Below are 25,206 nucleotides of genomic sequence, written 5' to 3' on the forward strand. Positions count from 1 at the left end.
AAAGATAGCTTCCTGTGATATTCCTAGCTTGCATGAAGCCAGAAATCCCACACACACCAGGGATCAAGCACAGTCATTTCTGGAAAGAACACATTTTCAACTCCTCAAGGTTTTCTGCAGTAGCACTAACAATTTCTTTCATATCTGCTGCTTTTTACATTTTGTTTCATTTTAACAAAATTGTTCAATATAAACCCAGAAATTTAAGTTGCCTTTGAGCATATGACCTCATTACACCTTTTAAAATCATTTAGCATATTCAAGTTTGACATGAACTTAATATTATTTCTGATTCACTTAATCCTCTGACAAGAAAATAAATGTGCACTCCTGTGCTTTTCCTGTTCTGTCCTAAAGTAGTTATGTCAACTTTTGGGGGGATCTTTGGCAACCTCTTTCTCCAGCATTTTGTGATTTCGTATTGATGGCTGCTCTGACATCACTCTTTGTGTGTAATGAATCATTGTGTAACAGTGTATGCACACCATGAGATGCACAGGAACTGAGTGAGGGAATACATGGAGACATTAAAAATCTGTGGTGTGAAACTCAGAGTTACAACCCTGCAGTGTGCCACTGCATCTGTGGTTAAATGTTGGACGTTTGATGTGGGAACACAGCCTCTGAGCAAAAAAGACCATGCTTGTTACACACAGTATTTTTGGAAGACTCAGGACTGAATGCGTTGCTTTGGTATCAAAGCTTAGCAGTAATTCTGGACTCAAACATCTACAAGTCATGACATTGCATTAAAAGCCATTAATAGTTAAAAACAATACCTTCATAGCACTTTTGCCTGCTAGTTGTCCCTCCTCCAGGTATTCTAGTATTTTTCCAGCATTTTCCTATCAGCTACAGGAAGGTTCAGAGCTTGTGTCTGGACTTGGACAAATGTTGGGATCTATCCCAGGGATATCTGGGATGCAGACTTCAAGACTTAAACACCAGCATTTACTGAAATTTTAATCTGAAATCAAATGGACTGGTAGCCTTGTGTTTGAAATCAGATGGAGAAGTTACTTTGGGTTACTTTTTCACCTGCTCTGTGCTCTACCCCAAGTAACCCCTGCTCAGTCAGATCCCCTGTAGTCTGCAGAGAGCTAGGTGGTCAGGTTTTGCAAGCTGCCTTGAAAACTCCAATCTGTGCTTTTAAACTGAGTTCATTACACTATCTTGTGTCCAATGGCATCTCTGTGATAGTCTGCAGAGTCAGATAGAAGAATGTCCCTGACCCAACTCATACCTTCACAGACTTACTTACTTGTTTATGGACAGACTAACTTTGCCCTTGCATTGCTTGGTTCTGTTACGGAGCAGCAAAGAGGGTTCTCCTAAAGTGCTGGCTTGGAGCAACCTCACTCTGCAGCTTGCAGATGGGGTATTTATTACTATTTTCTTAAGGTAATAGCAGCAAACCTTTTAAAATTGCAGTTAACAGCATCACTGAAGCTTTCCTCTCCTCTGGAGACATGTCCATAGCTTGCAGTAGTGTGTGGTCCTGAACACTATGAGAGGTGAAGAGGTGTCTACTACTTTTGAAGAGTCTTTTTTGACCTCTGGTCTCTGAGAAAACGTTTTCTTCAGGACCTGGACACCAAAGCAGTAACACTACATAAGTAGATAAACTGAAGGAAACTCTTGTTTAGCATGGAGGTTGCTGACTTTTTGTTGCTTCTTGGGATTTATTTTGGCTCAGTGCAGGCTCAATCCTCCAATGTCCTGAACACCTCCTGCCAGGGATCGGGCCTTGTTTTGTTTTCAGCTGACCACAATGTTTTACAGAACTCCTGGAAAATTTCCCCCCGACAATATCGTTTAATTGTTTATTCGCAAGCCTCCCTTAGCCAGCAGCTAGGGAGCTGAGAAACAGAGGGCATCCAGGGCTGCAAACACGAGCAACTTGGCAGCCAAAGCTTTGTAACATCTTCCATCTTCTGTGGCGTGAAACACAATACATGTTCCCCTCTGGGAGATGTACTTCCTCTGCACAAAAGACATTGTCCCCATTGTTTGAGACATGTCATGTCTCAAAGGCTGTGACCTTCATCTTACATCACCACCACCACTTGGCCACATGTGGGACCTGTCGAGCAAGGATTGGAAGGCCTTGTGCTTCTCAGGCTGCTGCCTGCAGGAGAGTTATGCATTGGGCAGGGAGATGCACTTCTTTTTTGCACTGAATAATGCAGGAAGATCTTGTCCTTGGTTGTAGGTGAGAGTTTCTCCCATCTGTAGTAGGAGCTGAGCTGAAAATTTCTACGGCATCTTCAATGAAAAAAAGGAGTTGGGAAGAACTTGACCAAGTATGTGTGAATGAAAGGGTAGGCTGGGGGCATATATCTTTGAATTTTTGCCTGTTGACAAAGTGGGACACTATAAGTTACAGATACACAGATGATGAGCTGTAATGGAAATGTGTTTCAGAAACACAGGACAGACCTTAAGAGATCATATTTCTTAAACAAGTACTACAGTGCCTCTATGCTCTGTAGATATGATTTGATTAGGGGAAAAGCACTGGCTGAAGACCAGTTATTTTCTGGTTTTTATTGTGTTTTGGGAAGTCAGTGCAAGTTACTGATGCAGAAAGAAGGAGTAAGGCTTGAGTGACACTAGGTCATCCTCTAAGGACTCTTACCTCTACCCTGTCTTTCTTAAGTCCTTTAATAAAAATAACCTGGTACAAATACAGCCTTAAATAGAATATATATTGCAGTTCCTGACAATTGCTGTGTCATGTGAAAATTTTAAGTTCACCCTACAGCAGACATTCCTCCTCCAGAGAGTGGGCAGGGAAGCATTTGCAAAGTTCAGGGACATAGGTATTGCCAAACGGTCCTACTGCTTCACTGTGGGGAAGGCAAAGGAGATCTGGCCGAAGGCTGCACAAAAGCTTCCTGGGAGTGCTCAGGAACCAAATGGGCAGAGCACCACATTTCAGGTCCCGTTTTCTATTAAAGGGAAGAGCTTGATCCCTCACACGCTGAGCGATTCCCATGGGGCGCTGGAGCAAATTCCCAGCTCTGCTGGCTTTGTCAGTGCTGGAGTGTCACAGCAGTCCCTGTGAAGGTCAGCTTTAACCAGGGACATAAGGCTCTGTACTGATCCAGCAAAGCATCTGAGCACGTGGTTGAAATTAAACATGCATTTCTGTGTGGCTGCCCAGAGAAGGGCAGTAGAATTAAGGCCAATGATAAGGAAAAGGTGATATTTTGAAGTATAATATAAAGGCCAGGTTAAGTCACTGAGTTATACAGCTTTTTCTTACTTTCAGAAAAGCACTTTTATTTACATGTGATTGAGACAAACATGAACATACATTTGAAAAGCCTCTAGTCCCAGAGACTAGAGTCCAGTTTTGCCCTGCTTATTTTGTAGGTCCTGACACAATAGTGAAATTAGACTGCATCTGTTCAAGGAAGTGCCTATCTTGCTGACAGAGACTTCTTATTTTTGCAAAGCATCTGTTGTGTTCACCATGGTTCTTCAGAACTTTTTCAGACATTTGGGTTTATCCATCATACATCTAGTTTTCTCCTTGATACATGTAGTTTTGCCTTTCTCTGCCTCTGCAAGAGCACTGCAAATGCAGAAGACACTGGAAGAGACCTGTTGTTCTACACTGCAAAAGACTGAGTCGCCACCAAAAATGATGGTATTTTTTTCTCTGTCCCTCAACAAAGAAAAAGTAACACTCTAGTGAGCCTTGCATACTATAGCATTGATTTTTTTAAAACATTTTCAGATTTTTATCATAACTTAAATATTTTCCATTATTTTTTCCACTTTTAAATTTATCTCCAAAATCAGTTATCAAATTTGTAGTTCATTACTCCCCCACCATTCATATTTTATAGTATGAGGCAAATCAAGAGCTGTGAAAAGAACATGCTGGAGTCTGTCTCATCATTCTGCATCCTCTATTTCCCTCCTAGAGACTCCTGACCTCCCACAGAACAGTCATTAGCAGTCTCTATAATTTACGACCAGATCAGAGCAAGCAGAATGTGCACAGAGCTTTTGAAAGGAAGATTTCAGTGGAGAAGCAAGGGGCTGACATGGCCTCAGGACTCACGTCCAGTCTGGAGGGAATGATGCCATGAGAGATAGGGAACTGCATGCTGTCACTCCAGCTGTTAGGACTTGGCCCTGCAGATGCTCACCTCTGCAACATCTGGTAGGACAGCAGAGCTGCCAGTGCCAGGTTTTTTGTGAGTTGCATCAGGGGTAGACGGCATGGGCAGGATCAGGTACATTATTGGCATCTTTGGCAAAAATCTCATGTACCGGCTGCCTCTGTTCTTGTTGCATCGGACACCCTACAGATGCTGGGCATCTCTCTCATCTTGTCTTGCTGGACGTCAGAGTGTCTCATGTGGTCACTGGTGCAGCTGGGGGGAGGAAGTGTGGTGAAGCTTCACAAATTCCCCAGGGAGGATGTGGCAGTAAAAATTAAGCAGGACTCAGGGTTTTCAGTGTCTGCTGGCAGAGTCCCTTTGTTCCCAGCACACCTTAAAAGGTCTCCAACACCCTGAGTTTCTGTGCCTTGCAAGAGCCACAAGGATACCTAACAAAGCTGCTTCTATTCCCACTTAATGTAGCTGACAGCTGAGAGACAAAACAACCAGCAAAAAGAGCAGGACTTGAGAGTCTTCCTACATGATCTCAAAACTGTGCAGAAGAAGTCACTTCTTGAAGATGAGCCATGGCTTAAGACACGTAGTTGCTCTACAAAGGGAGTACCTAGTGGATAACATACACAAGAGGCTGCTGCTCGCGTGCCGTTGTTCCATGACTCCCATGCCCAGACTTGACTGGGATCACAGCTCCATTAAGCTGAGTGCTGGAAAAACACAGAGTAAGGGGCAGCCTCTCTCCAAGAAATCTTGCCTTCAAGACCTGATCCCACAATTAAATTCATGTGGATAAAGCCTTGTGTGCTCCAGGGTTACACCTGGAGCATTGCATAAGGGCAGGTGCCCGAAAATAAGTTAGTCAGGACAAGGCCTAAGCCAGTGCCACATGCTGGGCCAAAAGGCACATTCAGGAAGAAGCAGTGGAAGAGAAATAACTGGAAATGGAGCAATGGACCATAGCTCCATGCATTATTCACAGGCCTCAGGCTTTTCCACGTTTGACAAAGCTGTGGATTTCTGACCAAACCAGGATCTCCAACTCCCTCTCAATCCCCGTCCTTGAGCTTCCTGCAGACCAGTCTGGCCCATACTCCCGGACCTTTGGGTTCTGCTGGTGTCTCATGTGGATTGGACCATGGAAAATGAGGTGATCCGTATCAACCCTCTCATTCCCTCACATGCTGGAGTCTGACACCTTACCACTGTGGCTCATCTTTTATTTTCTTTTCTAACCCTTGGATTACTGATATGGAGTAGTCTTGTTCAGAACACTCTGCCAAACCTTGAGATCTTTTACCACGTGGTCATTTAAAAAAAAAAAAAAAACAAAAAACCTTCCTAATTTTTAACACTAAACTTCTACTAAAAAATCCATGACCTCTTAAAAAAAAAAATCCATTTAAATTTTGAGGCAGGCATTACTTTTTCCAAGGACCTGTCCTCCAAGTTCACAAGTTGGCTCCTTCAGACAAGGACGGCATCCAGCTTGCAGCAGCGAATTTCTGGTTCCGCGAAGGCCAGAGTAGCCTTCAGAGGCTTGATTTAGTGCCTGCAGATGTGACCCAGCCACAGAGAGTTCCAAGGGAGATTAGGAGCAAGCCCTCGCCCAGAGACATAAGTGCCTAGCTGTTAAGTCCGTGGACCGCCCTACCGAGAGGAGAGTCAGAGCAGGATTTGTCCCTGCAGGAGATGCTCGGCATGGCCACGTCCTCTCATCAGGAAGCCGTGCAGTGAGTCAACACACCGGGGTGACCTTTGGGTCTCTCCCATTGGCACTTGCCTGAGTGGGGCCGGGGCTGTGTGACCTGGGACTCTGGATGATGATTACGCTGATGTATTCAGGCTTGATTTCCTACAACACAAGAGGGTGTGGGGAGAAGTTATTTACCCCCCCTAAGAAAGAGGCGTGCTTAAATATGGATAGAAAAATGCAGTCTCAAGGGTCACATTTTGAGCAGTGCTGGATTTTGCAGCCGTTCTCCAACGTACGCTGTTGCTTTATTTGTGAAGCAGAGGAAGGGAAACTGCTCTCCTTGTGCTCATAAATGATTTTTCTGGGCAATTACCAGACTAGAGTAGACAGGCATGTTGATGCCCCGTCTCCCATATTTTGATCAGAACTGTCTTGCTAACAGCTCTGCGTCTCAGTAACTGACACTCTTGTAAATATTTATGAGCTAATTCCCCACCCCAAAAAGCAACGGCTGTTATTTCTAAGAGCCGACAGATGCTGCATGTGGCCTGAGCCTGCTCAAGTTGGCAGACATTGCTTCAAGCTTGCAAGCACACACACAGACACACAAAATGTGCTGGCAAAGAAAACTGTGGTCCAGAAACAAAGCATGAAATGAAAGCTGTAAACCTTTACAGTTTCCCTCCTGGAAGTGGTATCGGCTAGCCGAAAGTCAGTTTTGTCTCCCTCGCAGGGTGTGCAAGGAGAACTGAACTGAAGGAACTGGTAAATGACCTCCAGTCAGCTCCTGCCTCATGACTTTTTATTTTCTGGCTCTTCTGATTTCATTCTTCTCCCAGAAAAATATGCTATGTTATCTTTTCCCTTGTGACAGCATAGTCTGTGGCTGCAATTTGACTGTGCATCACATTTTGGCAGACCAGCATCCCCTAAAGAATAGACACACGCCCCTGCCAAGACATCCGACCTCCACAAACCTGTTGTCACTTTCACAGCCCTTTACTCTTTACACCTGCATAGCTCTCTCTTGTGTGACCCCCTGCTCACTCAGCTGCACAAGCCTTGGAGCTCAGCAGTTATAGCTTGTCTTGTTTGGATTTTTTTCTTTATCTTTTGTAGGGAGAAACTTATTTCTTCCTGACATTTCTTAATCCCACATGCAGGGCCACAGGTGATTTCTGTTTGGATTTTTTTTTTCCCTCTGGGAGGGTCTAGCTTGCTGTGCTTCCAGCTGATAAAAGATACAACGTGTAGCTTTATATGCAGCCAAGAGCTAGTGACTAGTCATGTCTCAGCCTCCACAAACCTCAATGCTACTGAGCGCAATGCTTAGCCTTATCTTGTCCTCAATTTGCTGTTGCAATGAGAGGAGGGAGGAGAGCGAAGCAGCCTGACTCGAAGAGGCATTCAGTCATGCGAGTTACTGCCTTGTTTTCTTGGGATCTGAAGGGAGGAGAGGGAAGAAGGTCACCGTTAGTCAGGACTGTGAAAATTTGGGGCAATCAGTGTGAGAGCTGATGAGTTGATTCCCTCCACCCCTCTTCTCTTTCCTTCAAACAAATAACACTCAATCAGAGATAACACCAAGGTGCCCAGCCAGGAGCGCTGTCTGTTAGTGATGATGCAACTTGTGTGGTCCCAGCCGCTTCCAAGTCTGAAGCAGTATTAATTTTGTCCACTATTCATCAAACAGCAATTCTTTGTGCCCCAGGACTCCTGCAGAAATTTGTCACTGCCTTGTCAGAGAAAGCCAGCAGACAGCCAGCTCCAACAGCCAGAAAAGTGGTATACATAGGAATGAAAGAAAGCAACAGAAATTCTCACCCTCTGCCTCCAAGACAGTTTCCCAAATACTGTTCTAGTACACGTTCAATCTAACTGATTTAGTATAGAACCTCTGTGGAAGAAGTTGGTTCATTCCTGGAAGAAGGAGCCTGTAAAAGGGCCTGTTTCTTTGTGAAATAACTTCTCCCAGAAGTTCAGGTTCAGGCACATTTATTGTCTTGCATCCTCAAGGACGCCAACACGAGGGAAAAACAGCCATCGTGGCACTCCTCATTGCTTTCTGAATGATTGGGTTTGTGTCTAACTTAACGACAGTTTGCTGTGGATTGCAGCCATCTCCCAAGTGAGGTCAATGGAAATTGTTCAACTGACTTGAATGAAAGCTAGCTCAGACTCCATTATGCTACATATAATAGATAGTTTTAATGACATATACCCTATTTTTGTTTGTATTTTACCCAAGATTGTGGGAAGAAAAAAAAAAAAGCAGGAGCAGGGTGAAGAACATGGCCAGGCATGTTTCAGAGATCTCTCCTGTTTGTTTGGTAATAGGTTTTTGGTTCCTAGTCAGATGTTCATGGGCAAGTCTCTGTGTCAAACACTGAACTTTTGTACTCAGAAAGGGATAAACTGCACACACCCCTATGGCAAGCTTTGTTAAGTATTCTCACCTATTGGCTCCACAGGAGTAGCTCTCAGCAACTCATACAAAATACACAACAGGGATTAATTACTAGCTTGATCCTGACACATTCACAATAGCAGTAGAGAGTTTCTCTTTGCTCACCAGCAGACAGACTATCCCATTTTGTATGAGCCTCAGATAAAGAGTTGGCTGTGGTAGGTCTCTCAAAATTTCCATTATGCTACTGTGGGTGTATGTTTGATGCCTCTGTTTGGACAGAATAAGGAAAATGGGGTTTAGACAAATCCATGCTTCACTGAACATTGCTGGGCAACTCACCATGGCCCTAAGGCCACCCATTTGCCTGTTCAGGCTAGAATTCTGCTAGGTAAAACTAAGGGTAAAGTATCTCAATGGCCCCAGCACCCTTTGTCTGCCAGACCTCCCATGGGGCTGGCACTATACCTCTAGTTGTCCTAGGACTGGCCTTCAATTAAGTCCTAGGGCTGATAGTTTGCCTGATTGCCATGGGTTGCAGCTTCCCTTTCCCACCACTGAAGGTTTAGGTGATAACTACCTGATCTAGCAAGGTGCTTCATGTCTCCTTGTTTTTCCCACTTGCTCTCCTTCCGCTGCAGTGATAAACGCTATGTCACAAGTGTTAGGGAGGCAGGGGACATCCAATGCCCTCCTGTCATTTTGACTTGGGAGCCTCACAGTGTAAACTTGCTCTGGTGTAGGTGGCAGACAGCAGCATTTTGACCATATCAAAACATATGTTTGATGTTAAAGAAGGCAAACCTCATAGGAAGGGCACTTCCCCAGAGGTTGCTGTAACCTATTAATTCAGGCAGGCAGCGGATGCCAGGACTCTATTCCTTCCAAAAGCGAGGCAAGGGGAAAGGAGAAAGAGGGAGAGGAAATTTTCCTTGTACTTCTACCACCAAAAGCGTGCGTCCCCCAGGAAGACGTCTCAGGGGTAGCATCAGGCTATTTGGATTCCCAGTTTGCCAGAAATTACTATATCTGGAATTTGCCAAACTGTTTGGATCCGAGCATAAATTTGTCACCAGGAGATCTCTAATTACACGCAGGAAGCTGCCAGAGGAGGTCAGGTACAGTTCACTCATATAAATCCAGCGTGAATATGCAGCAACTCAAAAAGCTACGTTACATGATCAAAACTGTGCGGATTCACATCAGCACAGATGTTAGAAATCTTTGCCTTGCATAACCACTGACGTTACGAAAACGTCACTGTCAATCAACAGTGAGGGTGGCATTTTCAAGCATGCTCTGAGCAAGCCAAATTCTCCTGCTGGCGCCAAAATCAAGGGAAGTTTGACTTCAAGGGCTAGCAAGCAGCACTGACTATGCAGGGGAAGGGTGAAGGATGAGTATTATACTTCTGCCCCACTTTTCCTTCCCCAGGAAATGGAGCAGATCAGGAAATGATCCCTCCTGTATCCCACTGTGCCTGTTACTTAGTAACAGCATCAACACCTTTGCTGCTGCTCAGCCAGGACAAATTGCGTTCCTCAAGACGAGAGAAAAGCCACCCCAAAAGTAGTGACACCCATCCTGGGGTCCCTCATGGCTATTGCCCTGCAGTATCGTAGTGTCTCTGCAAAGCAGATTTGCAGCAGAATGCTTTCACCACGAAAATGATGTGCCTGCAAGCCATTCTCCTTCCTATCTCTCAGCCAAGCATTGAGCCGAAAACAAATGGGAAGAAGCTTCTGGAAATGCAGGGACATCCATGTCAGCGGTGGGGTTCACATCCTTGCTGGGGCCGCGAGCACTGGGGTTGCCGGCTTTCTTGGCTGTGGGTGGAGCTGCCTGCTGATCCAGGGACCCATCTGCAGATGAATCACGGATTTCCTTGGAAAAAGGCCTGCTCAGGGGAGACAAGGCAGCCAGCTGCTTAGGTTGACAGTTTCAGGGTTTGGAACTGAAAGAATAATGTTTGGCCACAATCATTTGAAGCCAGGAGACTGATAGCTGGTAGGAACTGAATGGAAAGGGCACTTGTGAAGAAATGCCGCTGCTGACACTGTGTTAGTGTTTTACAAGTAACGGCATTACCAAATCTGCAGGAAGAAAATTACTCGATCCTGAAATGTTGACACACCAAATCAGTTCAGCACAGGGGTAGCCTTAGGGACACGACCAGACTCCAGAAACCGGTGGGGTGTGCATTCAGCTTTCAGCACATGTTTCCCTACGGCTGCCTCAAAGGCAAGGACTCGAAATGCATGTTTTCTTGATTTTAATTTGGAAAATGGCTGTGTGCAATCCCAGCCAGCACAGTGGGATCACAAAGTTGGAGTCCTCCGTTGCAGTGCAGGTACTGCATGGGCAGCTGTAGGGCTTCAGCTCGTGCCACTAGCAGTTGCCTCTGCAGATGATCTTGGCTCCTTGCTCTGTATTCTCTAGTCTATTTTTCATTGTATCTCCCAGTTAGTTCCCTTCAATTTTTAGTACTGTTGCATCTTTGTCAGCTGGAAACATGCTGAAGGCTTCAAAAGTCAGCAGGTAACAAGACTTTGAGCTACACCAGGAAGAGAGTTCTGATCCCCTTGGCCCTGCAGATGCATGCAAGGCATTTGCCTGTTGAAGGGTGCTCAGATGTTGGTTCAGTAGGTATTCTAGCCTTATCCAAGAGACACTAAAACACTGCACAGGGAAACAGAAAGTTAACTTTTTTTGTCCAGTTACATGCCTTATGTCAAGCTCAGACCAACCAAATATCCTTCAGGTAGGAGACATCTGTGGTCTGAGCCCAGATTTTACAACCCAGGCCCTTTTGCAAATGAATCTCACAATAGAAGTAGTAAATCGGGCATCAGAAGGTCAGACATTTGGTATCCTGACTCCAACTGTCACCAGCAGATGTTTTAAGAAAAGCACCAGATCAAGTCACACCTATATCTATAAAGTAATTTTTTTGTCTTGTGTTTCTCTGGAAGCTTCTAGAAAACAGCACTGTAAGGCATTGAAACCATGAAATTTAATGAAAATTGATGGGCCTCCCCTCTGTGAATTTGCGTGATCTCTTTTTTTTCTTTAAATTTATTCATACTTTTGGCATCTATAGCCTCTTGTTCATGTAATTGTGTCCTGTGTAACATTTTTTGCTTCCTCGTTGTTAAGTTCATTGGAGGCCCCTTCATTCCTGTGTTGGGAGATGCAGTGAATAATTATCAGCCCCACTAAACTCTGAGTAAAGTTAGAAGGGTTGCCAGCAAAGCCAAAGAGGATCTCAGAGTCCCAAAAGGATGAACAGTGTGTATTTTTTATCATGACAGGGATAGTTTTATCTCATGGGTAAGATTTCAATCTAACATTTTATCTCAAGTTATTTTTAAAATCTTCTTGCTAACAGATAATCCTTTGTCTGGAGTGGCATAAAAGGGCAAATGTGTAGTAGCAGCTACTTGACTGTATGGTAGCTGTCCAAGAAAAATATTTGTGCAAGTCTTGCTGAGTCAGGGTATGTTTCCAAATAGGCAGTGTGTCCCTTTCATTGACAGGATTTATCTCATGCAAGCCAAATCCAATACTCTGCTGCACTGCACACTCAGGGAAATAGTGCTCCTTGTTTGCAAAAGAGACAGCAACCCTGTTCAGCACAGTGTGTAAGTATCATAGTGTCATGTCTGCATGTGGTGTTTTACACAGTAAAAAAGATTGGCCAAAAACTTTATTGTTTTGTCTAGACAGGTGCCACCTGGTGCCTAGACAGTATTTCACAATTTTTCACATCCTAGATTAATGAGAGGACAGATCATTAGCATGGTTTGCTATTGACTTGAAGATCTCACATGCAAGACATACCGATACCAAGTCATCTTGGCCATTCCCCTGCCAGTCCACGACTCTTGGACTGAGATGTGCTACTGACACCAAGCTATAAATCAGGCCAGTTTCTCTTGAAATGGAGCCGAGCAGCAGCCTAGCGGCTCGCAGATCCTCTTAGCAAACCTCATCAGGGCAAGTAATGACACCCAAACGCAAGTGGCTTCACATTGCTGGAGGTTTTGATCTGAACATTTTGTACAGTCCTCGCCAGGAACTCTTTCTAAACATGGCACAGCCTCCCAGCCCCACGGAGACTTTCAGCCGTATCACACATTGGGTACCTGCCTGGGGCAGTGGTAGCACTGGTCTGAGCAGGGGCCACACAGCCAATGTCCTTTCTCTGCCATAGGAGCCATGGAAATGTGTACCTTGTTTGCTGGTGCTGCCCTGCTCCGCAGACGTGCACCTGCCCGGACCCCGCGGTCAAATGAAAGCGGTGCAGCCTTGGGTGGAAGGGAGGGAGAGGGGAGCAAGATGTTCTGCCACTTTCCTTGAGAAGAGCACAAGGCATGGGGAGTTCAGGGTCTTGGAGCACCAAGACAGCTCACTGTGCTCCAGAACAGGAGGAGTGATGGCAAAGGCACGGGGAGTAAATCCCAGCCAAATCCAAGTGAATTCAGCACGGGAGCAAGCACGCCTGGTATCACATCCCTTGGGAAAGTGGCATGCTCCTCCGGTAAGGAACGCCCCGTTCCCTGCTGCCCTTTCCACACAGAGATCTTGTGTCATCCTGCCTGCTCCCAGCCAGCCACGGGAAGTTCCCTGTCTTTACCGTAACCAAAGCCCTCCTGTTCTCCAGTGTCGCTGCTGTGAAGTTAGCACCACTTTAAATAAGAAGTTAAATTTAGCACAGCATGAGCTCACCATGCAGGAGAGTGAATAACCCCCATTCATTCATCCAGCAATCCTCGCTTCTGCACAGATCCCCTCTTCCATTAAGTTGTTTGTTTACATAAAACTTTGCCAGCCTATATAAACTCCTGAGCTGTAACATCTCTTTTACATAAGAGCTGTGGGGGAGGGCAGATAAACATGCAAGTGCCTCAACGTGTTCACTCATGCCCAGTAGAAATGTATACTGTGGTTATCTCAGAGTCGCAAAGTAAATATGTCGGCCTATAAATGGCATGAGATTTAAAGCATCCCAGCAGGCAGAAAAAAATATTTCTGTAATAAACATAATCAATTAATTAATTGATTGCATGTTAGTCCAAATCTGTCATAAAACATCCTGTCTATCAGTTGCTGATGAAACTGTTATTTACTCAATTCTAAATTTGCAGGACACTAGAAGGTGCTGTGTTAGCACAGAACGATGTCAGTGGTATAAAGTACAACCTTCACTTCAGGCTACCACCTCCTGCTTTGGAAGAAAATTGTAGGTACTGGCTTTAAGGGCAGCATTGAGCTCCTCAGATTTTATCCTTTGTACAGCTACAGTTGGCCACTGTACCACCAGTATGGAGAGCTGCCTCTAGGGAATACTTTTGGCTACATACAGCAAGACTATACAAAAAAAGTGAGTTTCTAAAGATTTTCCAGTGAATGAGTGTGTATTTTCTCTCCTAAGTTTGAGAAACTTGAAAAACATCCATGACGTTATTACAGCAGGTTCTATGTCTTTGGTGGAGTTGGTAAATTGACAGGATTTTTCTTTTTCTCCCCTTTTTTTCCTTCTTGATAATAATAAGATCCTAGTCCTGCATTTGAGAACCACTGGCAGCCTCTGATTTCTTCATGAAATAAGAAAAGCAGTTTCACATGTACTTCAGAGCTCCACACCAGCAGCAGAGAGGGGCAGCAGCTCCCACATCGCCACACTGTCAGAGACTTTGCAAAGGCCTCTTAGGACCTCAAGTTTCCTTTGAGAAAGCAAGATGTCATTACATCCAGCTGAAGATGAGAAGTTTGAAACAGAATGAAATGGGCGAAGTGAAGGTTCTGAAAGATTTAACAGGAAATTTGCACAGAGGGCTGACTGAAACAAATCTTTTTCTCCCCTTGCACAAAGTGTGCTTCCTCACCCTGCCCGTTCCCATACACACACACACAAGCACAGGCATATGCATTCATGAGAATACAAATAAAATCCAAGGAAAATGAAATAATCCATTACATGCTTCTGCTCTCCCCAGCTACTTGTTAGTCTTATTGCTTCATGCAGTGTAGTACCCAAAATACTCAGGGTGACTCATGATATTGGGGGATGTCTGCTTGTGCTGGCCAGTTCAGGTGATCACAGAGCAGGTTTGGAAGGAGGGGAGCCTGGCACTGATCGCGCTGCTGAAGGTGACAGATTCTGTCACAGGGTCAGCCTTTTAACCCAGGCTAAAATAATGTGTCTCTAAAGACTCCAAAACCATTTGGTTTTGTGATGGGAAAGAAGGGTCTCACTTCTCCTTGTGCCTTGAAAAAACTTGGCATATAAGAGCCAACCCCTTTAATATGATACACCCCAATTGAAAGGACAAAAAAAAGTAACTCTTTCCCTACTCCATTATTGACTTTCTCAGAGAGGGTAATATTTACAAAACATTTTTTTCTAAGATTTCAAGGAAGATTATTTGCAGAAAACATTTACATTGTATTTGGACAAATAAAAAAAAAAAAGAGAAAAAAAAAAGGAAGAATGTACTTCATGGTTTGCCTGGCTAATTGTAGTCAGGAAGTTTGGGTTTACTCCCCAGTTCTGATTGTCAAATATTTGCAATTAATTTTAAAATAGTTAAAATTCCCTTACTGAATGAGTTCATGTTCAAGAATCATGTACAGAAAAAGGAGTTATAACTCTTTAGAAAAACCATATCAGTAACAAACTTTTCTCAGCTGTGTTCTACAGACAGTGAACTCAATTCCCTTTTGATTTTATTCCCAGCATGTCTAGGTGTGAGATCAGAATCCAGGCACAAATGCCTGCAGAAATTGAGAGGAAAGCAGATGTCATTCCCGTCTACATGAGACGTCTTTCACCTTGGGAAACTGGTCAAGGGACTCCAAGACATGCTGCTGTAAAAAACGTCCTCCTTTGTCTCCTCCTTATATCTTTAGTGTCAGGACATGGACCTGTCATGCTGAGACCCCACCGCTCTCCCATTCTGACCTGGACACCAGAGCAACCTGACCAGCTTCTTCATCTGAAGTCTTATTCAGTCTATAGTGTCTTAATGTGTTCCTATAGCACCCAATTTAACCCATCAAAACAACATGCCTTTGAGCACACATTATAGGCTTATAACTGCAATTGCCTACAGTATAACCACTGTGATATTAAAACTGTAATAAAGCTGTTTGAATAAAATGAAATGCATCCATTTTCAGAAACAAATCCAGTGCTGGAGGAGGAAAAGAACAGAGAGATCAGAATTAGTGTTATCCTCTTCTGATATCTCTTTATTTTATAAAATATTGCACACATGAGTTACACGGGTTGGGATAACGAGAAGTGAACATCTCTGCTTGGGATGTCTTTCAAAGCCATCATTCATGAAATGTATAACAAACAATCACAGGTTAATAATTACTTTATACCCTTGGAGAAATGAGACCAGACAGTTAAATTTAGTCCACAGTGTGTTTGAGAGGCAATTCCTCTAAACCAAATTTCATCATGTTGCAGGCTGTGTCCAATCAATTACAGAATTTATGCTTTTAACATGCATTTTAATAATTTAAATACAACTGTTAAATAGAGTCACAGGAACATGAGAGGATTTCTGTGCTGTTTCGTTGATCAGATTTCACAATGTGTCATCGGGGATAAAGCTGTATACATGCTGCAAATGGTCTAGGCAGGGCACTTGCAGAGGGAATGGGTACATCAAATGTGCTGCAAATCCTCTTCTCAGGATTCTCATCCGGTGCCACTGACTGCAAGGCTCCCTCTGCCATCAGTGGCAATGGGAACCAAATCCAAACTAGAGACTGAAATATATTTTTGTTTGCAAACAATTTTTTGAGTAACAAATTTTTCTGTCTCTTCTACTCTCTCACAATCCCTTTGTTTACTCCCATTCGAAATAATTTGAGTTACAAGATAGTTATACAGAAAGTTTAGAAGTCTCTGGAGTAGCACACTGTATAACATACATTGAAGAAAGCAGAAGTCTCAAACAAAAGGAGGAGAAAGGAAAGCTGTGAAAGAAGGTAAATTGTGAAAGCAATTCAACTTCCAGCTTTTAGCAAGCTGAAAAGTGTACAACAGGAGGAAACTCTCAGGGTAAAATCCATCTACACACCAAGGCAGCAGAAGGTCTGTCTGCCTTTTAATCCTCAAAGGACATCACCATTTAGGTGCTAAGCCCTCCTGCTGGATGGCGATGCAGAAGCGATTATCATCCTTGGGGAGCATGCTGCAGAGAGCTTCCCTGTGAGTCACTCTTGAAATGATCTCTTTCCTCTTACAATGCAGGAAGCATTTTCCATCCCCACCTGCACATTTCAGTGTATGCTTATAGCGCAAAGGCTGGAATGCTGGACAAGGAAAACCAAATTTTCCACTGTTTTATAACTGCAGACCCATGTTGACCTGAACATGGCGGTCACTGAGAGAAGGAATTGGGCTAGGAAAGTGCAAAGAAAAGGGCTACTCTTCTGAGTTTGTGGGAGTCCTTCTTTCATAAAGAAAGTGAGGGAAACTTCATAGCACATAACATTACAGGCATCTAACTTCACCCTACATGAAAACAAGAAGAAAACCATGATCACGGTTTCAAAGCAATCTAGCTAGTGGAAATGGAGAGTGAGTGACTGAAGCCAGCACTGGGATCCTGGAAGGCAGAAAGGCAGACTGTCCTTTGGACTGTAAATGGGTGTGTTTGTTCACATTAGCATATGGTGCAGGTTTTACAACCTGCTCTTGCACCCTCTGCTTCATGTAAGACACTTCCCAGATTAGGAGGAGTTGCTGGGTGCCTGGACCCATACCGCTACCCACATACAAGATCTGACCCTGCCCTCTTTAGAGAGAGTGACAAAGCCCCTGCTGCTGCGAGCACTGCAAGGTTCTTCAGTTTGCACCCTCCGTTAAAGAGATGGAGCAGCTGCTGGGCTGTGCGCTGGGGCTTAGCTCAGCAGAGGCTGCAGGCACCTCTGCTCAGCTGGGAATGCAGCTCACGTCCCATCCCTCCAGACTTGCCTCCTCACCCCTTCCACTGCAGAGAAGGGAGGACAGCCAGGTAGCTGACAAAACCTAACAGAAATTAATGCTGAGGACTGTGAGGTGGTCATAATGTGGTAACAGGAGCTATGTAAGGATCTCCAGTAATTATTTTATTTAAATTGAGGGCTTTGGGGTCCTTGAGGGTTTTTTTTTTTAGCATCCAAACCTCAGTAAACTGTTGCATCATAGTAGCATGATGGCAGGACTGCTAAATGAGTAAGACAGCACTGGTCATTTTGTGCTCGCTGTGCAGATACCCAAGCATTTTAATGTTTTGCAGCCCAAGCAGAGCTTCCTCTTTCTTCCCACTGTCTTGGGCAGCTGCAAGTGCTTTGCTTCAAGTGAAGTTGACACCAGTGGTCTGAAAACACTAAACTATGTTCTTGTGGCCAGAACCAGAATGAACTATGGTTATTTAAAAAAAAAAAAATAAGGTTGTGATGTAGCAGAGGTTAGCTCACATTACAGGAAAACAGCAGAGGAAGTTACGTACTTTCCAGTTTTGTTCTTCGTAATGGTTGGCCGAGCTTTTCAAGCTTGCCTTTCAGAAACCAAGGCTACTCCTGGTAGCCCCACAGATGGCTGCTCTCCACTGCTGTTTCCTGGATGACTTAACCATTGTGTCCCAGTTATGGAAGCCACACCAACCGCTCACTCACTGGCACTCCTGCTTTGCAGGGATAATGGACATCCCTGCCTCTGGCTATATTTCATATCAGCAGTGAGGCTCTGGGACAATTGTTTCTCATTGTGCAAAGAAATAGAAGGTTAAACCTGTCCTCAGAGGAACAAAATTTCTCTGGCACTGAAGCTTCCATTACAATTTGGAGCAGGGAATCAACATTTGGTGTTTGGAGGTGGACTGTGGACCATGTGTAACCAAGCCAGTCTTATCTTTGCTCTGCAGATAGACAGTCTGCAACATGTCTTGTGCAGAGTGTGAACTCCCCCTTTTTCCAACTTCTCCTAACCAGTAGGTTGTCTCTGAAGGCCACTGACGGCAGGCATCCACCTTCCTTCTGTGCCTGTAAACTGCAGCACAAGGAAAGGTGGCTAGCAAACGTTGCAGTGGGGCTTACAGTGGTTAGGAGCTGCTGTCAGGAAGGGAAAACCAGAAACAGAAGGCAAAGATTGGAAGGGAAAAGGAGATAAATAAGTGACACAACCTGCCACATTTCTGCAAGAGGGGCTGCATTTCTCCCTGCTTTTGGTGCAGGGAGGACCATACTGCAAGCAGAGGCAATCAAACACACCTTGGAGACCTACCAGGTACAGGACAAGGCCTTTGGGCTGAATTTCTCCCTTAGCACCAAACAGTTTTGTTGCAGGAAAAGGCAGGAAAGATGGGCTGCAATGCTTGAGGCAAGCTTTTGGGTGAGATCTTAACAGACATCAAATGAACCTCACTGTAGATTTCCCACTTTTGAAAATGTTAAGGCTCCGTGCTTGACAGGAGTTTGCCCGTCCCTGTAACGTGAGAAGCAGGCGGCTGCCAGTGGTCCTGCAGGCTCCTGTTTTGACTCTGTCAATCTTATGTTCATGAGTGTCAAAGAGAGTGTAGAAGTTAAAAGGAAAAAGAAAGTGGCCTATGGCTTCAGAAACATCCTTTTTCTACAAAAGGAAGTGAGTATGTGAAAAGAAAATGGTAAAGAGTATCCCCCAAAAGATTAAATTCTGCAATCTCTTTTTTTTTTTTTTTAAATAATACTTGAAAACATATGAGGAAGGGAAGAAAAAGGTAAAAGCCAAGAGCGCAAATGCAGAAGGACATGGAGGGGCCTGTTAGAAAGGGAAGTGCTGCCAGCAAAACGTTGGTTTGCTTTCCCTGGGGAAATCTGTGCTCCTGGAAATGCCTAATATAGGTTCTGAGTTAGCACGGCCAGCACCCTCGCCAACCCGAGGAGTCCAGGCTTGGTGGCCAGGGGTCAGCCCTGTCATTTGGGAGGTATAGTCCCACTCAGGGAGGTAGAGCCCACGGTAGGGGGGTGCAGTCCACACTTCTCGCCTGGCAGAGGAACAAGCTGTTTCTCCTCCCCCTAAAGTGGGGCTTCTCATGGAACTGCCGTTCAGGAGCCCATGGGCCTGTCCGAGTCAGTCTGGACAGGTGGACACCAGGGACCACCGGGCCCATCCCTCAGACCGACGGGGTGGCCACAGCCCTCTCGTACATGCGCTCCAAGATGCGGTGGATGCTGGCGAAGCCTGGCCGGTCAGCAGGCAGCTTGCTCCAGCACAGGCGCATCAGGTTGTAGAGCTCCAGGGGACAATTGTCCGGGCAGGAGAGGACGTTCCCATCCCTCACATAGTAGATGACCTCCTCATGAGCCATCCCGTAGTAGGGCTGCATGCCGTAGGAGAAGATCTCCCACAGCACCACGCCGTAGGCCCACACGTCAGACTCTGTGGTGTAGCGGTTGTAGAAAATGGACTCAGGGGGCATCCAGCGGATGGGGATGGCGTCGTTCTCATTCGCTTTGTAATAGTCAGCTGAATACATGTTCCGTGAGAGACCAAAATCGGCGATTTTGACCACCATGTTCTCCCCCACCAGGCAGTTCCTGGTAGCCAAATCCCGGTGGACAAACTTGCGCTCGGAGAGGTACGCCATGCCGGCAGCCACCTGCTTGGCAATGCAGAGCTGGCTGGTGCAGCACAGCGCCATGGGGTTGGGGAGGCGGATCCGTGCGTCCAGGCTACTGTGCACCAGGCTGCAGAGGTTGCGGGGCGAGCGGTCACGCAGGTACTCGTTGAGATCCCCGTAGGCCATGTACTCGAACAGCAGGCACATCGGTTTCCCAACAGCACACACACCTGAAGAAGATAGGTGATGCAAGTAATGACCATGCAAGTCATTTGGGTAGCACAGAGGGTTCTGTTGTGCAAAACCAAAAGACTCAGAAAATACTTACACAAAGGGGAAACTTTCAACAATGCATCAAGGGACAGAGAGAAACATGAAGCATGCAAATACCATCAAGTTTTCAAGCATCCCTTTGTGTCTTTGAAGCTCCTTCACCAGGGATCTATTGCTGAACTCTGTGGGAGATGCTAACAAGTCATGTAGTTGCCCGATTTCTCTGGACATCCCAGGAAAAAGATACACTTTTGGAGCTACGTTTAATTAAGAGCCCAATCCTGCTTAAGTTGGCATTAACAGAAGTATTGCCTCTTCCCAGCTGCAACTGGAAGGACATACTTTCAGGAAGTAACCTTTATAGTTTTGATCATGGTATTTTTTAATTCTTTTGCTTGTTGTAATTATTGTACTTATACTGATATGGGTGTAGGGGCTACACATATGCAGGAATACTTCAGGAGTAATCACAAAGGGCTTGTTCAAGGGTTCAGTGGAATCCTGGAGATGCAAAGACACTCCCATTACAACTTCTGGATTCTTCTTTTTTTTTTAAACAGCTCATGCAGAAAATGTTGGTTGCAGAAATTACTTTTGTCATCACAGATACTCAAAAATGAGAGAAGAAGACAAAGAAAAAACAGACATCAGAAAGGAGAGAGTTGCCACATCTGATAGATGCAGAACCTCGTCCCACTGAAGGGCACATGCTTAGACCTACACAACCTTTACTTGGGGCCAGCATCAGTACAGGACCCCAATCCCACATTACTGAGCATACAGTGATCTGGCAAAAATATTTGTGTGCCTATTACTAAATTGCCAACCGGCAAAAGACAGCCTTTAAAATGTATGTGTTTTGCTTTCTTAGGCCATCATTTAGCAATTGGTGATCCAATTTATTGTGAAATCTGAAGTTCTTGTTGATGACCTAACACTTGAATATTTGAGGAAAAACAGATAGCTGTTCCCAGTGTGATAAAATCAGGATCTGACAAGCATGAGGAATGTATGTGAGAGCTTTATCGTCTAAGCTGCCTTAACAACGTGGCTGTTTCTCCACGCCCCCACAATGTCAAACTAGTTTGTTCCTGTACCTTTGCCCTTTCCTGACCTAAAATGTGTTGACAATAAACACAATGTTTATTTGAGTTTGGGGCATTTCCTGCTTTTCTTTTCTATAGACAAATTACTTGCATCAACTCAGCTTTCCCAAAACTGGGGTTTATCTATTTCCAAATTTTGTGGAGCTTCCTATTGAAATAAACGAAGTTCTCAGCTGCTTGTTCACAGGGATCAGATCTGCGTACAACAACTTAGAGCAGGATTGCCAGGTGAAGGTGGCTAGCAACATCTAGTTCAGTCAAAAACTGAAAATTTACTGAAATAAAATTTGGTCAGCAGCTTTCTTCTCAGAATAATGTCCTATTAGCCAAGCTGCAGCATTGAGACAAATCAAGGGGGGGGGGGGGGGGGAAGGGAAGGGGAAGGGGAAAGGGAAGGGAAAGGGGAAGGGGGAGACCATTTTTGCAGTTGGCATTTTTTGTGTATTTGTTTAATTTTGTTTTTTTAATGCTGGTGACTGTTCAGACATCACAATAGTAAGTGGGACCATAAAACTAACAAGAATTGTGCCTAGTTTTTTTTAAGTACCAGCAAAATATATCGCAGCTCTATGAAGCTTGTGCTTTCCCTGTGTGACATCTGTGCCAATGTTATTAAACTGGAAGCAGAGCTAGGCAGCAAGATGGCCAACAGTATACTCAATGCAGGACAAGGAGGGTTTATTACAATGCACCATCCTATTAAGGTAACAGCATCAGACCTACGTTTTGAGACTTGTTCTGGTGGACAATTTAGCAGAGCATGCAGTGGCACATAGAAAAGTTCATCTTTTTTGCAAGAGGCATTTTCTTTTGTAAAAGAGACCAATATTGCCATTTGCATTAAACGCCAGTCATGCATGTGTGTTTACCCCTGCATACCCAACAACCCCACAGCAGATTTGCAGTAGGTGGTACCCTGGACATGGGCACTTCATCCAGATACCTAAAAGCTTGACAATATTCGGGTTGTCAAACTCTGCCATGAGGGCTGCCTCCCTCTGAAAGTCAGCCTGCATGTCTGCGGATGCTTCCTCCTTCAGCATTTTCACTGCCACCATTGTGAAAGGCTCATATGGCAGCAGCCCTGGGGCCCTGCAGGGAGGGGAGAAAGGAAAACATCAGTGATGGATGCATGCACACCAAATGTAGGGTCTGTTTCTGGTGCAAAAGGATAGGCTGACAGAAAAAAAAGAAAAGGAAAAAAAAAAAGGTGGAAGGCCCCAGCACTGACTGAAGGAACATGAAAGACCATCTTCACCTCTCAAGCATATCTGCATTGCATAGTACAGAGACATTTAATTTAGTTCAGAGGGGACTAAATCCAGTATAGCTTTTTTTGATCACTGCTCTTTCTGCTTACAGACTCTTTACTATGACTGGTAAAGAGATAAATAAATAACAGGCTGGTAAGCCTCCCTGGGTTGAAGGTCACATCAGAAACTTCATGGAGGGCAGGATGGACTCTTCAGTCCAAACAGTTTGCTTTTGGGGTATAATAATTGAGCTTACCAGAGTTAAAAATAAACCAGTTTTATATGAAAATGCTGAAAGAGCCTGTTTTCACTGAATCTTGTCCCATACCTGGCATAATGGTGGCACTGGTACATCTGGCTACTATTACAGTGAAAGTAACAATTACAGTAAGTATGTTCCCCTGGTTTCATAAGGAAAATAGCCTTTTTCCACTGTCCTGTGTGTGCCACTGTTCTGTGTGTGTGTGTGTGGCATGTGTGTGTGCCTGTAATTCAACAAGTTATAAACCCATTGGCTAATTTCAGCTGAATTTAACGTGGTGGAGCTGAGGTCTAGGAAACAGTAAAGCTCATGCAAGTTTTGGGGAAATAGGTGACAGGACACAAGGGACAAAGCATACAGGTGCCCTGTCTGAAGAACAACACAATGCGTGAATACATCCACGTTAAGACACTGGTGAATCTTCAGCTAGAGCTTAGAGACACAAATATACAGGAAACAGAGCATCCTGACTTAGAGCAATCACAGACTCATTTTGTTTTCTTATCCACAGGTCACTGCGCCCTCAACAAGTTTAATTAGATGGGCTTGCCAAAGATTTAGGGGCAGCTGTTGCCAAAGAAGAGTAACTTTCCACTCTTCAAACATGCATCAAACCTCAGACGTGCATTTTGTTGACCACATGAATTCTTCCCATTGGTCCTGCAGTTAAAACACACTCCTTACAGGTAGCCAGCCAGAGGCCATGGAAAGCGGTGCCCATTTATGTGTCGTGTTACTATGCCAGCCCGACTGCCCTCCCATTGCTCAAATGCCAGGTTATTTTACTGCTTCAGTAGCCCCAAGAGGAGGTTCTGATTTCCAAAGCAAACTTCCAGTTTCCTTGTCATGTACTCCAGACATACGACAGTTGCAACAGTTGCACTTGGATGCTGTAAATGTCAAATGTCAGAAGATGGCAGGGTGCCCATCAAGAAAGGAATCTCACAGGTGGCCAGATCACAGCTGAGACGCTCAGGCAAGGAGGTCCAGCATGCCACAGCAGACTCCACACTTGTCTGCTACTGCCTCCTTTACAGCAAAATGTCTTCCTTTTTCTTCCATGCTGGCAGCAAGTTTCCAGTCTAGTAGGAGTGGGGAAGTACCAGCACCTACCAGCTGCTGTCTAATCTCAGCACTCAAGAAAGTCAGCATCAACAGCCTGAAGAAACCACTAGAGCATTTAAAAGTAAAAAGAGGATGGCCTTTATCTCTTCCAAACAGCCTCATTGTAGATTACCACTCATCACTGGCTAGCAGAACTAGTGCAGACCTAGTGCAGTGCCAAAGCAGGGGCAGGCACAGCTTCATCTTGCATGCTTTGGAGACAGAAACTCACCCCAGGCTAACGCCTGAAGTACACCCATCCATCTACTCTTCACTGAAATCCTGTAATGTAAACTAAACTAAATGTAACTTAAGTGAGATTAAACTGCACAAAGCCTTTTAACAGGCCTTTAGGCAACAGCAAGTAATTTCACCCTTGGTAGCTCTTGTGCTACTTAAGCCCAGTTCTTAGCGGACCTAGGAAAATCACACTCATGCGAGATAAGAGACAGACAAGATCACAGACAGACAAGACAGATAGACAAGAGACAGACTCTGTTTGCAGTCTTGGTAGACAGCTGTTGAAGTTGACCCCTTTGGTGCCCAAAAGACAGTCTTTGCACAAAGGGATAGGGGCACATCTGCAGGGGAGCAATGGGTAGCTGCTGCTTCTGAAATTAACAGGAGAATTCCGGCAGCAGGGCAGAACATGGCATGTTTTCTAGAAAATAGGTACATTTCTGCTAGAACTGGGAAGCATCAACAGAAATTACCTTGGGCTTCCTCTCTTGTGATTGTCTAAATGCTTAGGAGAGATGCCCACCGTTTGCACACAGGATGGACACCAGCTGTCCTCGCCTTCTTCACCATCAATGGATTTGTGCAACACTGACAGCATTTGGCTTTTAAGTACCTGTCATTCAAAGAACTAACCAGCAGTGCAGTTAGGGATTTCACTCTGAACCTATCTACAGAGTGCCTGACTTCAAGTTTCCAGTCAAGTGTTCTTTCCAGAGCAGTAACTGTGAAAAAACTGAGGAGCAGCTTGAACCTGTATTTGGGATTGTGTCCTGTCTCCCATCTTCCTCAGCATCATAGCTGTTCTGTTAGATCATTACATGATGAAATTAACATCTACTGAGGCTGGTGGAGACCTACCTTTACCCTAACCTTTGGAGAAATTTGTATTTGGGCAGAAGAGTGCTCTGAATTGGCAGAGGCTCGTTTTGTTGTGGGGGTTTTTAATGAACTTCCACACTGTTCTTCAGCTGTATTTGAGACAGCAGGTCAACGAAACACACTTTTCACTTGCAAAGAATGTGAGGAGACTTCTGTCAGAGAAACTCTGACCTTAGGGACAGCCTTGTCTCTTGCAGACACAACAAGCTGTGCCTTTGCAGTGGGGGTCTACTGGACTGCTAGCAAAGAC

The 25,206-nt window shown here is 44.8% G+C and overlaps 1 protein-coding gene across 1 annotated transcript in view; it reads right to left on the minus strand.

Moving 5' to 3' along the window:
* Nucleotides 1-17,275: 17,275 nt before the first annotated feature.
* MUSK (muscle associated receptor tyrosine kinase) overlaps nucleotides 17,276-25,206 on the minus strand; it is a 56,763-nt gene continuing 48,832 nt past the window's right edge. Inside the window, exons 16-17 of the mRNA XM_075020366.1 lie at nucleotides 22,162-22,310; nucleotides 17,276-20,069 (exon numbers count right to left, since the gene is read on the minus strand). Coding sequence (XP_074876467.1) covers nucleotides 19,393-20,069; nucleotides 22,162-22,310 — 826 coding nt within the window. The 3' untranslated portion in view covers nucleotides 17,276-19,392. The remainder of the gene's footprint in view (nucleotides 20,070-22,161; nucleotides 22,311-25,206) is intronic.

Source organism: Buteo buteo, chromosome Z (assembly GCF_964188355.1).
Source record: "Buteo buteo chromosome Z, bButBut1.hap1.1, whole genome shotgun sequence".
Classification (NCBI taxonomy): Eukaryota; Metazoa; Chordata; class Aves; order Accipitriformes; family Accipitridae; genus Buteo; species Buteo buteo.